The sequence below is a fragment of the Sinohyriopsis cumingii genome, chromosome 7, assembly GCF_028554795.1.
Source record: "Sinohyriopsis cumingii isolate HCF-2022 chromosome 7, ASM2855479v2, whole genome shotgun sequence".
Taxonomy (NCBI): domain Eukaryota; kingdom Metazoa; phylum Mollusca; class Bivalvia; order Unionida; family Unionidae; genus Sinohyriopsis; species Sinohyriopsis cumingii.
The window spans coordinates 103,454,228-103,472,492 of record NC_142967.1 but is presented as its reverse complement, the minus strand read 5'-3'; the positions used below and the strand labels follow the sequence as shown (position 1 = coordinate 103,472,492).

The window sequence follows — 18,265 nt, the reverse complement described above, 5'->3', positions numbered from 1 at the left end:
GGGATAGTTTACTCGTGTACAGAGATAATTTTTCGTTTGTGCATGAGGATATTTTTTTGCGATAATATTGAGAACACCGGCGATTGTCGTTGTCGACGAGATTATTATCGTTGCTACGATCGGCGCGATTGTTGTTACCGCGGATAAGATTATCCCTGCGCCGGCGATAATTGCACTTACCGCGTACACAGCAACATCGATGGCAACTAATCTGCGCTGATATTTTTTTATTTTTGTTTGATATTCGTCGAGGAGTTTTTTTAACGAATCCTGCCATGAACGCGCCTGATTGTATCGGTAGTCCGATGCAGTCATTTATTAGTTAACTTGCCCAATCAATTGATTGTGGAAGTTCGGATAAATATTCGAAAATTACAATATATTCAACTGTCATCTGAAACGTTCTATCTGGCGGTTCTAATGTAAACGTTTCTGTATAGTTTTCGTATATCGGAAGAATTAAAAACCCGAAATGATACTCATAAGAGTCACGAATTCTGGGTTTTACTTTGAATTTTACCGGGGAGATAAAATATATTCTATATACACCAGCAATCGAAAAAGTAAAACTAAATGTGTTATTCTCGGGAAACCATCTGTTTTTTTTTGTTTCATTAACACAAATGGCACATAACAATCAATTTTTTCTGTTTCTACCTCCGATGGTGTAATAATACGCGCTAGTTTTTTAAGATTCACTGACGATATTTTTGTGCTAATATCGCTAATTTTTGTAGCTGCGTCATTAAGTTTCGTGTTGAAATCTCGAATTTCTCCGTCGTACACCGATATGTCGATCTTTTAACGCGCCAATTCACGTGCCACGTTAATATCATCGTTGATTTTAGTAATATCCTCATTAATTTTTTTTGTTTTCTCGCTGAGATCGTCGTGTGATGTTTTATCGCTTTTCTGACTCATTACGGTTTTTATCTCGGTAATATCAACGAGAACGTTAGTGATGTCGCTGTTGATTTTTTCTACCTTTTCGCTAAGATCATCGTGCGATGCTTGATCGACTTTTTTCTTTGCTAGCTCGTTTGCGGTGGTGGAGATATTATCGACGGATGTTTTTATATCTTCCTCGATTTTTTTGCTAAATTTAGCTAAGGTATCGTCGAGTTTTTTAAGATCGTTATTTAGCCTGCCAAGTCTTTTTGTTATTCTGTCCTGAAGATCGTCGTATAATGTTTTATCGGCCTTCAGAAGCAACGTTGCTGATAATTCGTTGTCCTTTTTTTCCACATCCGCGATATTGGCCTTCAGTGACAACTTCGCTATAATATCTGCGATATCAGCGATGGATTTCGATACCGAATCTGACAGGCTAGTAAATTGATTAATGCGATCGTTATATTCGTCTCGCTTGATTATATCAGTTATTTTGACGTTGCTTGTTTGTAATCTTCCTTCGCGGCTCTGAAAAACAGCAACTTCGCCAGGATCTACCTCTGACAGCGATAGAAGATTATTAATATCATCCCTGGTTGCGAATTTTGATAGATCGACGTCAGTCACTTCTGCTTCCTTCTTCCTGTAGAGGAATCTCCCGTAAATATCAACCATGATATTTATCTATGGCATATTCAAATACGATTCTATGATACGGACCGGATGATTTTGAAATTGCATCAAGGACGTTAATTGATTCAGGACCGCATATCGGTGGATCCATTAACGTCTGCGTCGGAAGTGTCGAATACCAAATTGGAATATTTAACTTTGACACGTAATCGATAAATTCTTTTGGTGGAGCTAATCCGTACGAGTCAAAGTAAACAACTTCGCGAGGATTAATCGCGTAGGCGACCCAGTGTGTGCCAGGGCCAGTATTTGAATCGAGATTTATTATTCCTGTCTCGGTGGAATTTGGTTTTTCTGGTAGTTGATCCCGCATAAATACGCCTCTGAAAAATTTTATTTTTTTATTTTTTGCTTCGTTGAATAAATCTGAATTTGAATAGGGCGTGCTAATCTTAGGCCGGATCCGTACGGGGCGCGTCTTAGATAAAGGCCGCTTCCCTTTTTTTTACCATATCGCCCTCCCATTACTTTGTGTACTAGTTTGTCGCCTACAGCTCCGGCCGCACCTAATCCTATCGCTTTTGCAATTGCCGGAAGAGCCCCGGATAATAATCCAGGAATAGCGGCTAGGAAAGGGAAAATTACACCTGTTTTGACCATGTCTCTGATGGCGCCTATACTAAGATTCACATGAACGCCGGAATTCGCTGATTTGGCTTTGGTGAAACGTTCACGTTGATTTTTAGTTAGCGACAGTTTGTTAGGACCACCCTGAATTTGATCATTTTTCAGGGTTAGTTTCACACCGCATCGCTTTGCTGTTGCTGTTTGAAGTTTTTTCATCTGACCCGGGGTCAGAGTTACGCTGACGTGTTCGTATGGCATATTAATAATCGTTTAATCTAAATTTAGAAAATCTAGGTTTTTGTTACATTTTCTCGACAGGAGCGTCGATGATTCTCATTCTGCCGCTGATGCCTTCCAGGATCATTGTTCTATCGCTGAGAATCACCGCGACTGCTTTATGCAAAGCACCTCCCGTGGTAATTCTGGCTTTGAAATGGATATCAACGACAGATTGTTTCACCAAATCGAGATGTTCCAGAGAAAAGTAATAGATAGGATAAAGTTTATTAAAATCTAGCTGCGATATTTGCAATCCGGTATCGATATTTTGATCACGACCCATGAAACTTAGCAAGCGATGATACGCGCGGGCCGTAGAATAGTTGGCAAAATCAATCGATATTTCCTCCGATGGTTCTTGTTGCCCATTTATCCTTAATGACACGTTTGTTGCGCCAATACTATCAAATATCATGTGGCTGTATAATTGATGATATCTTCGCGTGTGCAAAAAAGCGATAAAGATATGCCTAGGTGCAGAGGTACCTTGCTGCGATGCAATACGCCAGGTAAAATCACCATCAATATTGGTATTTATGGAATCTGTTGTTGTTGTCAGCCATGACATGACAGATTTACCGCCTTGGTTCATGAACGATAATAATTTTTCTTCCTCGATTATTGATGGAGTTATCGCTGGCATCCACAGGGTAAATTTGAGTAATTTTACCTGGCCTCTATTTGCGGGATCGGCATTGGCATCTATCACGTTAGTAGCGTAATCAATAGCACCTTCTCGCCAGATAGCATCATCGCTATCTCCTTTTCTGACAAACATAATAGTATGTTTCGCTCCGTAGATAATTTTCCTGAAATGCCTGCAAAATCCGAATATATGGGATAACGGAATAGCACAGGAGAATCTTCTGGGATCTGGTGTTAGCGTGAGTTTTCGCGTGGCAAATCCGAGATTATAATCAGAATTAGTATTAATAATCATATCTTCGACACCAACGGGTGCAGGAGGATTGGCGCGATCAGTCGGTCGTCTGACGATATACGGCCTACTATCGGGGCGATCAGAATTATCTTTGGCAAACATCATACTAGGGCCAGCTGATCTGGTAAAATCATCCGAGTATCTAGCTAGGCCTATTATCGTTGTTGCTAAGTCAACATCATTAGTAATTGACTCAATTTCTGTTCCGTCGATCATGTAAGTAGCGTTCTTGAATAATGCCATGATGCCATTGTTAACAAATCCGACCCTAAAATCTGCTCCATAGGCGGTATTATCTGTTTTAAGAATTTCCTCAACAACTTCGATATACGCCTCAGATGGAAGAAAATATCTTGTTGTATCGTGAACTTGAATTTCCAAGCGATTAGATGTGTTTGGTTCAACTGCGTCGTACGAGAAATACTGGAAATCACGCACGGATGTGTCCTTGCCTACAGGCTCGTCCATGTCGAACACTTCGTTTGACACTTGTGCGAACATTTATTATTAAGAATTTCATCTAAAACGAAGACCGCTGCCTGATATAAAACTTGTGTTCGCTACTTCCTTTGCTAGATTTGTGTTTGCAACTTCCTGTACTAGATCATTTATTTTTTTATTTGCTGCGTCGTTTATAACTTTACTGACATCGGCGGGCATTTCGCTGGTGCTAGGTAGTTTGACGGGCTGCCTTTTTTTGCCCATCAAATTTGATATTTTGCTTTTGACAAAATCGAAGCCTTTACTGGCCAAATTACCAATACCAGAAATGACAGTCTCGCCAATTTTTCCTATTGCTTTTGATGCAATTTGCTTGGCTGCGGGTCCTATTTTAGGGACTACCCGCGTGACGAGGCTTCCAACGATATCGCCTAATCCGTTACCGTGAATATATTTATATACGGGCAATCGAGAGTTAACTATGCGGACCTGTCTAGGTCTGCGTTGATGTTTGTGAACAATCATGTTATTTCAATTAATGTTGTTTTAATCGATGAGTTCGTCAACGAGCTCCTTGTAAATGTGGGAATCAATAACACCATATCTGAGGCCTCGTTGATTATTTCAGAAGAATTGTTTCCGGCTCGCTTTCCTCCGATTAATATTTCGAGGCGAGATACATCGTTGACGACGCTGTCAGGGCAAATGGTATATCCGCTTCCTATTTTAGGATCTTGCGGTGGTGGCGTACCTGGTCTAGGATCTCCAAATGGTGTCGCGCTTTTTCCAGGATATTGTGGTGGTGATAATGATAATCGTTTCATTTGCCTTTCTTTATGTTCACTGATCTCCTTTAAAAAATCTGAATATCCGAGATCGTAGTAATTTATCGGCTTTCTTAAACTACCAAAATAAATTATCGCCGACCAATCTCCTGATCTGATTGTATCAATGAAATTTTCTCGCAAGAATAATCTTCTATTTTCTGGGGTATAATTCGCAGCAATTTCTAATCGTTTAAAATCGTCTTTGAGTATATCGATATTGTCTTCCCTCAAATAATAATCGGCAGATTTACTATAATCAATTGATCTTCTTGAACGAGATGCAATTTCTTCCTCAGTTAATGCTCGAACTCTCTCGTCCGCAGGTTTTTTGTAGTCGCTTGGATGAAATATTGGTTCCTGGTCGCTCTTATCTTTTTTCTTTGGTTTTTTCTTTTTTTCCTGAGGCTGACTTCTTTCTTTTGGTTTAGATCCTAATTCCTGTGGTTGAATATCTTCTTCCAATTCCTGTGGTCGAAATTCAAACTCCTGTGGTCGAAATTCTTCTTCTTGTGGTTGAATATCTTCTTCCTGTGGTTGAATATCTTCTTTTAATTTTGCTTTTCTTTTCCGTGAAGATTTAGGCTTTTCTTCTTTCTCCTGTCGTCTTTTTTCTTTCGCTTGTTGAATTTTTTCTTTCTTTTGTTGCTTTTCTTCTTCCGCTTGTTGCACATTATATCTTTCTCTTTCCACCGCGGCTACCAAAAATCTCCTAAAAAGCGGATCCGTTCTTCTTGCCTGTGGTTTTTCCGAATAGGCTCTATATAACATTTTATACCAATCATCGCGGTTTCTCATTTTGCCTAATCCTTCTTCTGATAGATATCTTTCTTTTTCATTAAAATAATCTTCCGCCTTCCTACCAAAATCATCTATTTCATAAAGCGATAGCGGCCGTAATATCATTTCCCAGCCCTCCTCGGTAAAATTTCTGCGTGTATTCTCGAAAAGAGGCATCTTTCCTGCTCCAGGTTTTCTTCCTCCAGGTTTTCCTTTACTTATTTTAAAACCAATTGCAGGGGTTCCTCCTCCTGGTTGTTACCCGTGTTGTTGTGCTAGTATTGCTAGTCGTTCCGGTAATACTCGTGAATGTTCCTCGATACCTCTCAACACGGGAAGAATTCCACGTTTCCTGATATCCGGATCGTCCTCGTCGCCAAAAAAGACTCTTTCGGTTACTTCGGTAACTGGCTTTAACCATTTTGACGATATCTCGGTAATTTCATATTGCGTATCTTCGTGCTCACGAACTTTTTCCTTGAATAATTTTTTTACTGGAATAAGTTTCTTTAGTGCCGCTAATTGTTCTCGCGCTAATCTAGCAGAATGAGGCTCTCCAACTGTGCTAGTTTTCGAACTCATATTATTTTCAAGTATATCATTTTAATGTGACGTAAAATGGGCCAAAGCAGCCCCACCATGCAACAAAAAAAATAACACAAAAAATTTATTCCCTGACATTTATTTTTCCTGTCTCGGACGCTATATTTACTAACACACACGGCGCGACCACCCGATGCACTTGGTCTGGAATGCACGAAAATTGATCTCCGTAGAAGGCTGTAAAAATGAAATCCGAGGCTTCTACGCAGAAAGTTCGCGTAGGAAGCTTTATTTGGTCTGGACGCACTGGTCTGTACAACTTCCCTGCTGCTGTCTCTTCATGGGCCATGAGGGCACAGTCATCTGCAAAAAGTGCTTCAATGATGAGTCTTTCTAGTGTCTTTAGTTTTGCAGATAGGCGACGGAGATCAAACACTGATCCATTCAGGCGATACCTAATGTAGATGCCAATGTCAAGGTCACGGATGGCATGGAACAGTACCTGTGCGAAGAAGAGTTTGAAGAGTATCCTGGCAAGTACACAGCCCTGTTTGACACCATTATATTTTGGGAATTGCTCAGAGGATTCACCGTCTGAGAGAATCTCTCCAGTCATGTCAACGTGGAGGAGCCGAATGAGGTTGGTAAACTTCTGAGGACAACCAAGTTTCTTGAGTACTACCCACAGTGCGTCTCTGTTGACTGTATCAAAAGCCTTTGTCAGGCCCACGAAGACAGCATACAGATTCATGTTCTGCTCAGGGCACTTCTCTTGGACTTGTCTCACTGCGAAGATCATGTCAACGGTGCTGCTGTCTGGGCGAAAAGCACACTGAGACTCGGGGAGGTTATCTTCTGACACTGCTGCAATAAGCCTGTTGAGGATGATGCGAGCAAGTATTTTGCCAGCTATGGACATCAGGGAGATGCCTCTGTAGTTACTGCAGTCCACACTTGTGCCTTTATTTTTATAGACGGTCTTGATTGATGCGTCCCTGAGTTCGTTTGCATCTCTTCTTCCGTCCAGATGCTGATTAGCACATCGTGGAATGCCTTTAGAGTCTGTTCACTGACAGCCTTGTACACTTCCGCTGGGATACCATCCTTTCCAGCTGTCCTGCCACAGTTAATTTGTTTAATGGCCCTCCTCAACCCCTCCATCGTTGGTGGAATATCCAGTTGGTAGTGCGTTCGCTGCTGAGATATTTGGTCAAGAACAGATTGGCTGACCGATGACGGCATGTTTAGGAGCTGACTAAAGTGTTCTTTCCATCTTTCCTTAATGCCATCCTTTTTGTCCTTTATTAGTGTAATGCCATCTGCAGCGATCAAGGGCGCAGAGCTGGACTTTGCGTGGTTGAAGATTGACCTGATGCCGTTATAGAACTCTTTGGAGTTGTTAGTGTCAGCATAGCTTTGCACTTCATCAGCTTTCTTTTCCCACCAATGGTCATGCATCTTGCGGATTTGCGTCTGAGCCTCAGCTTGATAGAATTTGAAGCGGTCTTTTTTGTTGATGGAGTTTGTGTCATTCTGCCAGTCCATGAATGCTTTGTTATTTCTGGCAAGCAGATTTTCAATGGCATCGTTGTTCTCGTCGAACCAGTCTTGATGGATTCGCTTCTTTAATAACAGGGTCGCCATAGTTTCTCTTATCGTGTCCCTGAGCTTGTTCCATTTTTCGCACGTGAACGTGAACGTGAATATCGTCTTACAAAACCTTCGACGAGCAGCTAAGTAAATTTTAAACAGGTAAATGATGAAACTAAACGTGCGATCTAGATAACTGAAACTGATATAAATAACTACAATAAATGTATTACTTAAAAGATGGTGCACTAGTTGTATTAGAATATGTTTTTTATTTTCTGTATACAAAGATGACTGTTATATCTGAAATTCTGCCTCACAATTAACTAATTCAATGAGTCAACGAATAGGCAAATCTCTAACCACAAGTACCATGGTGGAACTCGATTTTTGTCAATATTAAATGACAAATAGAGAAGCTATATAAATGCCACTATTACCATGTGACATCTAATTCAGGCCTAATGGTCACTGCATGCTATAAAGGGAGATATGTAAAATGTCAATATAACAATCATCTAAAATGGACTAAAAACGAGTTGATTAATTGTATTTATTTGAGTCATATTTTGATTATGTAAGGGAAAGTAGTGTAATCCCAAACTGAGCTCACGTGGACATAAAGCTAATATATTAGATTGGAAAAATGCAATAGCACTTCTATGTTAAAAGCAAACCAAGGAAAGTGAATATGTTATAAGCAAAACCAGCAAACATAAATATAATCCTAATAAAAAATCGAGTGCAAATAAAATTGTTTGAGACATGTAAGGAAAGAGAAAGAATATACCAAATTGAAGTATACAGAGTTGTAAAAAAAACGCACCAATACACACGTTCTAAAACTGTAGAGACCTTCTTGTTTAAATATTCTTCACAGTAATATAAACAGATTGAAAATCAGAATTAACAATTATTGTGGAGTAGAAATGAATTTTCACCATAACCTTGAAACGTATATTTTTGACACCTGATATTTAATGCTAAATTAATAACGTGAATGGACATATTTAATTGATATGTGCGTGTGCTTTTAGTGCGAAATCGATAGATAAAAGGATTTGTCAGGACTATTTTTTTGAAAGTACATAAACGGGATATATTTGCTTCTGAATCACAAGAGGGAGAAATATTGAGGTGTCAAGTGGTACAGGTATGACACAGCTATACCTCAGCCACCATGAATGTGTCTAAAATGGATCTTATTTTGATAAGTATTCTAATTCAGCAATATATAATACAGTGATTACCGTGAAGGGTTACCCATCTTGTTTTACAGGGCATTGCATGAATCAACAAAGTACATAATCAAATTATTCCTTTGACAAGGAACACAATCATAATGCATTTCGTAGGTTAGTTGCTAATAATGTTTACACTCAGTACAGTAGTACATGTGCAATATCTTACAGGAAACAAGCTAAACATTAACTCATATTGTGAAAGGCATTATCCTGTAAATAAACCAATAAAGAAACGTAGATGCAATTTGATGTTCATATACATTATTATTCAGAGGAACCATGTACAAATTTTACAGTTTGACTATTTAGTGCATTTTAAAGGGTTGCGTAATATGAATTTATGCGATGTTAGACAGCAGCATTGGTCATTGTCAGAACAGAATGTAAGAAATGTTTGGACATTATTGTAATCCTCTCTTTATACTTATATATAACAAGAATTTACAGGAGAAAATCTTTGTTGTACGGACTAGCCTGAAATGTAACAGATTCATACAATAAAAGATATAATTGGCCAGAATAACACCATTATTGACGACGGAACTAATACTTTATTTCGTATAGGGCTGGTGAAAACGTAGAAGACGCAAATAAAAAATATAAAAAACCGAAGCCAGTGAAGTCAGACTAACAAGAACGTTAACATGCAATGCAGAGATTACAAAATATTAATGTAGGTCTAAAATTATATCCCTTAGTCAACCGATTTCGTTCAAAAGCTGCAACAAAAGATCTAATGACGTCACCGTTACCAACACATGAAGCTGAAACCTCACTATCTCGGATTATTTTAAGCCCACGTTGGTGCTTCATTGCATATTCCAGCGCCCAAGCTGATCTCCAACATTAAACCCTGTCTCATTTTAATCTAATGCATGATTTTCCTCTAAGATACGCTAAAATTAAAACAGACATGCCCCTCTTTATTCGCCATTGATTCATTGTGGACGTAACGTGCACGAAATGTTGGTATTAGATTTGTCACTAACGGAATTTGTCGAATGTATCACATCACTACTTTTCAAATACGAGCTATTTCGTGGAACGAATTAAGTGGTGGCATCTTTTACTTTTAAACTGAGTATTTGAACTTTTAGACTTAAAATCTTGATTATTTCGCAGAAGAGCTCATTTCAGATAGCTTGTTCAATGAATCCAAACTTTGGTTATAAAAGATGAATAAATAAAGTTTTGATCAACAATGTGACATGGGCTTTAATATATTGGCTATTAAATGATATTTACCATCCACGATAACATCAATTTGCACATAATTTAGATATACATAATACAAGTATCAATACAGACACGGATAAACAACACACACACACACACACTCACACACAGACACACAAACGCACACACTCACATATACATACAAACATACGTGGGTAGGTACATCCATGCATGTTAGCATGCATGCATACATACATGCACATACACACATACACACACGCATAAACACACACACACACACACACACACACACACATATATATATATATATATATATATATATATATATATATTTATATATATATATATGAGAGGGAGAGAGAAAAAAATTGGCTTTTTGATATTACGTTTCATTTTTTCATATTTTTCGAAATTCCTTTATACCTCTAATTTGCATGCATCAATATATTAATTATATTGATTAGTACGCATTCTGCTAATAGATACAAATTAATTTTTGTAGAATAATTATTTGAATATATATGATGTATTAGTTATTTATGTAAACAATATACTCCATTCTGATAAATGACATACGGTCAGCATTAGGTATATTTCATATATTCATCTTTGTTTCGTTTGGTGTTGATAGTTACTATTTAATTATTTTTCTTTTCTACAGCGTTTCATGCATGTAGTTCTCTAGGTAATATCTGTCCATCTATCTATGCACAATGGAATATTAAATTGTTTGGCTACGAAAAGGACATACTCATCTTGCCTTCAACAGATATATCGTTAAGAGTTGCGTTGCAACTATGTCGAATTCCTTCATTGAAAAAGAAGAAACGTAACAGTGGATTTGCAAAGTATGTAATACTCTTTTCACTTACAAAGTTTCAATTCTGTCTTTGATGTTATATATATATATATATATATATATATATATATATATATATATATATATCGATGTTAAGATTATTTACATAGAATAACCCAGTAGTAGTAATGATTACTATGACTGGAAGTAAGGTGGTATTCTGAATAATCTTTATTCTCAGACATAACATAAATTAAATCCACTAACAATTAATTTGTAACAAATCTGAAACACATTTGTATTATTATTGTTTTACAGTACACTTTGTCTAAATGCATTTCAAATCCGCATGATCAATTTATTTTACATAAAGTTTGCTGTCAATGAAATTTGGTTCAACATTTGCGCAAAAATTATTTCTTCCCCACAAGACAGTACATTATTTTGGATTTTAAGTATATTAACACATTACATTCTGGCAAGTCAGTAATAAATTTTGACAATCTAATTGAAAAATTTTTGTATGCTAACATAACAATTAAAAGCGGTTAAAAATGACATCAGCTCATGCTTAAACTTCCATCGCATATTGTTGACTTCATTTCTATCAATACAATCTGCAATATGTTTTTATCGATGCTAAAATTATGAAAATTGAATTATTTTGTGCAGGAATCTGTATGCAGTGGAGCAAACAAGGAATCGGAATGTTTACGACTCTGTGTCACTCAGAGGGAATGACAGGTGCTGCGGGTCGAACGAGTATTATGATGAATTACTTTCCAAATGTAATGCTTGTCCGTTGGGCACTGTTGACAAATATAGAGGACTTTTCTGTGGTAATCATTGATTTTAACATTATTTCAAATAGAACGTAGAGTCCTGGTCTTTTCCGCTGGGGCATTATTTGCATAGAACTATCTAAAGCGTCCTGACGAAAATGATGGATATATTATGTCAATAAAATGTCAAATTTAAAATTCTTATAAATTAAGAATTGTATATAACTTTAGAATGATGAACCTTTCTTAATAAAGGTAAACATAAATTATCCTGGAAGAGATACGGCTGTATACTGTAGTTGAATTATCAATATGAATCAGAAGGAGAGCTTATTAATATTGCTAATTTTAAATTTAATAATTGTGTTGTTTGATATCAGGAGTGTTATTGCTTCTTACTTAAGTGATTATCCATATGTATGGTAAGCAAATAAAAGGTTTTCCCATGCTATTAAAATTAATCATCTGCTTTTGTGGGCAAATTTGTGCAATCGTTATAGAGAATGTTATATATTTGATTCTGTGTTAATCACTGATGGCAACAGCCACTCATACCGTGCCCATATATTGTTAAATCTCTTGGGTAAAGTATGCTTGGTAATTCCAACAAAGTGCTTGATTATATATTATTGACACATGAGGTAAAGAGCTTTGCAACATCTGACAAAGATCGGAACAAATTATCAGGGATATGTCTAATAATAATTGTCCAGCTATTCAAAATCTGCAGGAAACTAATATGTTTTCTTGAACAAAGGACTGACCATTGATTATTAACAATGAATTGTTTTGTGCTTTTCCTTTCCTTATTTATAAGCTGCCATTTTCGTATCTGGTCTGTCTACGGGCTAACAATAGAAACATAATTCGAAAGCATTCCCTTAACAAACAATAATCTAGAAATAGTCTAAAAATGTATATAATTGCCTTATTATTATTTGTCCAGTTAATTGTTATAATGCTCTGATCAACTTACTGGATCGCATGATCATCCCAAATTAGAATATGTACTACTACACTTGGCTTTTCTTGCTGTTAAATTGGCCTTTGGGGAGGTTGTCGAGCTAGTTAATTAATATCGTGATATGCTTGTGGTACATAAGCGTATTCCAAAAAATATAGCAACGAAATAATCTACATTTTCCGTGCATTTTACCAACTTGCGCATATGACGACAGCTCGATGAGATAACTCTCATCAAACCAAATAGCAGTACCTGAAAGTATTTTATATCACATTAGCTGTGATTGCAGTTAAAATGCAGGCATCAGGGAGAAGCACTTGCGAATATCCTTTGGTGAGATCTAATTTCGGTTTATTGTTTCCATTTTCGAACTTGTATTACTGGGTAAGAATACGAGGAGTCTAAGGGTACTATCAAATCAAGGTGCACTCATTACGTACTTCAGTGTTGACTATAGCACGTGTATTAAAATGTATTGGATAGCAATTAATTCGGATCTTCTCTGGTGTGCTTAAATTTAGTTCATAATTTACTAGCGCAGTGTGGCCTATACTCTCCGTAGGCAAATACGGATACATAATGAAAAATCTCAGAGATTTGTTGCTCCAAAGTTTATTATAATTTTAGACCTTATCTTTTTATTGTTTCTACACGCCATTTGTACTATAGAAACATATCCGAACTTGGGTCCTCATTACTCGCCACCCATTTCGCTTTCAATAATCATCTTATATGATGAGTCGAATAACTGTGTCAATATCATTTACCCATTCCTTTTCATATATCCTTTTAAACATTTTCTAAATATATAAATCTTGTCTATTGTGTAATTCATTTGGATTTGACTTGTTTCACTTCATAGAGCCATTTCTTATGGATGTATAAGGTGTTTCTGCTAGTAGGTAGAAAATCAGGCACCCGTACAATTAATTTAAATTTCCTATTTCGCGTTCTGCATTTGTAATAGTTTGTAAACATAGAGCCCAGCCGCAGTGAAGCGTCTTGTGCCTTCCGACACGTGCTCTATAATGCTTAGTCGATGTGGACAATGTAATGTTGCTTTTACGTCCTCGTCCGCGGCATTACCATACTATTATTGGCGCAGGATCGGTGCAATACCATGAATTGTCCTGCAGCATAACTGTTTGAACGACGAGAATCCCAAACTTACATTGTTTGATAACTGTTGTGCTCGACGTTTTCCTGATAAACACCCTTATAAATTTCGGCACCACAGTCATTGAGAAGCTACTCAGATACCTCTATCATGCTGGGACTGGCAACATGCTAGCAAGAATGCGGATTCAAGATTCTTAGTTGCGCAATCCCCAAGAATAAAGTTTTGATATTTCTTATGATGTGTAACAGGAAATATGTTGTCGAAAATAGCAAGATCTGTCACCTTAAATAGGGCATACATTTTAAAGGTATTTTGTTTAATGATACGTTCGTTATTCGACTTTTCTTACACTTACTTCTGGCATATTCATACTAACTACACAATCCTCTCAAGTCGCTTGTTACGCAAGGGTAGATAATTTCGGCCAATATTCACCTAGATGTATTTCCTATTGCTAAATCGTACCTTATAATGGACTAATGCACCACTCCAAGTACATATAACATGTTTAACTGGGGAACCACCACATGGAATAATGTATATTGTCATACAAGGAAAATTCCATCTATAATATTTATGTCGTGCATTAACATTTCAAACATCAAAGGGATGTTTATGAATGCCAGATAATATTTATTCCGCGGTCACGCTCACGTGCACGTCTTGTCCATGCACCATGATAAACTAAATTAGCGATATATTGCTCCCGGTTTCCTAACAATACATTTGATTAGTGACTGTTTCTACGTTCTCGCCATCTGTCCGGTTGCCTAGTGGTTAGAACGTCGGTCTCGGATACGGGAGTATGCTGGTTCGATCCCCGGCAGAATCATACCAATGACTTACAAAAAGTGGAACTAACCGCGGCCTCGCGTGGCGCTCAGCATGAAGAGGTGAGCCTAGTGTCGGGATAATGTGACTGGGTGGGATATCATTCTTTATGTCTGCGGCATGAGGCCTCAGTGTTAGACAGCACAATAAATTGTCACACTGCAGACATTGTAGTTATATGACTGAAATGTCTTTAAAGCTACGTTAAAATCCAATTACAGACACTAATACCCCCCACACGCGCGCATTCTCGCCTGTGACCTAGTTTTGAATATTTGAAGAATAGGAGCACGACAATCTGATACATATGGGAGTCTTTTGACATTTGATTTGCTAAGTCCTGTATTGATTTTGCCATATATAGTGCTTGTGTGGTTGAGGTTAAGAAAGGGGCTTCGTTTTCTGATATCAAGTTGAATTCAAAGCAAACAATTCTTTCTAATTTTTTTGGCTTTCAAGCCTCTGGTTTTTATACTATTGAAAACCCAATCATGTTTTTAGTGATCCTGACGCTCGTGACGCTCGTCTGAATAATCTGCTTCAGTGTTCATGTCAAATATTTATTTGCAGGATTCCTCCTTCCGAAGCAGGTGCAAATCCCTAGAATTGTTTAGCAACATGTATCTGAGGAAAAAGCCTATAAAAACCTGATGTGGTTCTCTAGAGCTTAGTAAACTTAGTCCATATTTATAAATAATTTACAGTCCTGCTAACACGTTGGGAGTGTTTTGTTTCTTTCTTAGATGTACCATATTTAAACGTTTGGTTCCGGAAACATTGCAGCATTACTGAAATCTCTTTAATCATGCATCTTTTTGAAAGTGGAATTTGTCACGTTCATTTAGCTTTGCACATTAGTAACAGGACAAGACTTAAACAGAATATATCTTTGTTCCATTTGAAAACATTACCATATTATCCAAATCTGCGCATATAATTGGCCATATTAACTCTATCCTCATTACACGGATGTAAATTTTGTATCATTTGCTTGCTCATATTACTCTCTTATTTCGTATCAGTAGTAATGTGTAAAAAATAAAAATCCCTTCGTGTTCCCTCTCCATATTTTTGTATTTTAACTATATGAACATTACACCGTTATTTGTTTTCTTTGTCCCAGGTGATTGTCTAATTCGAGCTTTAAATTCTTAAATGCCCTTCTTTGTTTGTGCTTGCACCTTTGTCTAACCATACCTTCTATAGTATCCTCTCTTTAATTTCTGATCCCTCTCCCCAAGTCTATTCCAAGTACGCAAATGTTCAAAGTTATTGTTCTTCACAACCCAATTTCTCATCTACACATGCTGTTTAAGTGTCGATAATATGTATAACACTGATAAAATTGCCAATCTCAAGTACTCTTCCATCCAAAGTGTAACATTATGGAAGCAATATGCTAATGAAACCTACCTTTCTTCTGAGAATTCATCAAAATAAAAACAATAATTAACAGGGAATGTAAAGTTAGCCCCATGCTACACAAATGCTGTTCAAAGCCAATCACTCCGGTCAGTTAACTACTTCAAATCTTTTTACTAGCTTTAGTAGATACAATATGTAACAGAAGGTAGTTTCCGGTGGAAATTAACCGTAAAAACCATGCTCAACCGCGCCTCACCAGTTTCGTCAGCCAGTCCTGACGAATGAAATGTCCTTTTTCAAATTTTGTTTGTTTGGTTGCGCGTTTGTTGTATTATCTTTTTCCCATCTAAATATTGATAATAATTTCTATGTTGTGCAAACTTAAGATACTTTTATTTACAGCATCCATTTTTGTATTAACTATTGACTGAAAACAACATCTTACCATATCACAATCAATTATGTTTAATGTATTATGGTCAACAGCGCAATTAATACCGGAGGTCTTCCAAAACCAATCTGCAATAAATTAGAGCACATCAATGTATGATTGATACATCTCGTCTTCCAATGGTAGAAGTACAAGATTATAGCTTTATTCAAGGTTAAGAAACCATAAGTACAGTTTTTTGGTCAACGTCTCATTAAAATTGTAAAAATTGAATTGAAGGTGAAACAACATGTTTGATATCTTAAAAAGGGTTACAGTGAGTCGATTATGCGTTTTCACAACTTTTCTTGCAAACACTGCTGTTGAGTATGACCACGTATTGTCAAAATAATATTTGACTCCAGGTCAAAGACATGAACCAACCCCTTTGAGGTGAAACATTAAACGCTGTATTAAACGAAAACATATTGAAGGTACCCGATTGGATGAAAATAATAACCGGAAGAAAGTCATAACGTACCTGTTTACGGAAGTAGCAAACGTGTGGATAATATTATCTAAAGTTGAAGCTGACATGATTTTCATATTACAGCCGTCATGTCTCATTTACTATAGAAATGTCATGGACGATATTTCACCGGACCACAGTTTGATAGTAGACACGTTCACAGAAGTTCTTTCTCAAGATCCAACTGCGAAATATGTCAATGTTCTTTTTTAAGTTTCTTCTCGAGTACATTATACACTGATTTGTATTGCCAGGCCTACCAAAAACTATTGTAATCTGGCAAAACATTAATATTACAGACTTTGAGAACTGAATCAGTTTTCCGTGCCCACTAGGGATCATTTTTAATTTATATGTTGTCTTCACCACAGAATATACAGCTAATATTATACACTTTTATGCATATCTCTTTTTATGAAGATGCAATCCATTTTGGCATTGAGAACAACTTGATCCGATTCAAATTTGTTATTTGCAGCAAATACAACTCGATTTGTTCCCGCACCGATCGACTGTACACCATTTTCTTTCGATAATGCGATAAAGATATGCACAGATGCCAGCTTAACGATTGCTTCAAGGAAAACTATTGAGGACGCAGTGGCTCGTGGTTACGACGAATGCCGATGCGGCTGGTTGTCTGACGGAACCATGCTATCACCAAAATCGAATGAAAGCTGTAAAGAAAATGGCGGCCTCAGTACGGACATTTGCACAAGCAATAACACTTGGGGGGTTTATTGTGAAAATATATTCTAGAGAGATCAGATGTTCAATCAATACGTATTCTTCAGATACCAAATTGTCAACCATTTTGTTATATTATCATAAAGACTTGGATAGTTTAGATTATCGTAATATTGATAGATAATTACTTTTATAATATGCAGTGTATAGTATCACAAAAAATTGACAAATGTTTCACTTCTTTTATCTTTAAAATTACAAATAAACCAACTGTTTTGTGTATGTATATAAGTATGTGTGTATGAATATTTATAAATGCTGATGACTTTATTCATCACGAATTTTCAATATTTCGCTTGAGTCTACATAACACAAAATAAAATTTCAAAGAAAATGAAAATAATGCTTAATGTTTGGAAAATCGATAACATTGATTTAAATATTGGAGACACTGAATGCTAAATAACCATATGTTTTGTTTATTTCTATTAATTATCACACTTAATGGAAACAAATATATGTTTTATGATGTACAATAACACCAAGCTATACATTTACTCATGTACATTACATACATACTTTAGTTTTGCTAAAATATCAACATTTCTCTCCAATATATGCGATAAATTATAGTTTTCGTAATTTTCTAAAATATGTCAATGTGTTAAGTACATATATTCCTTTGTAAGACCAAATCAGACCTACTATTTTCAGGAGAGCAGCCGTTTTTTATGCACATTCCGTAATGTCACAGCTTCAATAAATACGTTCTCTTCTCTTCGGTCAATACTGTTATATTTACTGGCTGTCTCTGATAAATATCTTCATC

General features: G+C 36.6%; 1 protein-coding gene across 1 annotated transcript in view; it reads left to right on the top strand.

Annotated features, from left to right (window-relative positions):
- The window catches only part of LOC149795848 (uncharacterized), a 33,503-nt gene extending 15,927 nt beyond the window's left edge, over positions 1-17,576 (top strand). Inside the window, exons 3-5 of the mRNA XM_089964146.1 lie at positions 10,651-10,837; positions 11,461-11,627; positions 17,228-17,576. Of these exons, the coding sequence (XP_089820272.1) occupies positions 10,651-10,837; positions 11,461-11,627; positions 17,228-17,508 (635 nt within the window). The 3' untranslated portion in view covers positions 17,509-17,576. The remainder of the gene's footprint in view (positions 1-10,650; positions 10,838-11,460; positions 11,628-17,227) is intronic.
- Positions 17,577-18,265: the final 689 nt, after the last annotated feature.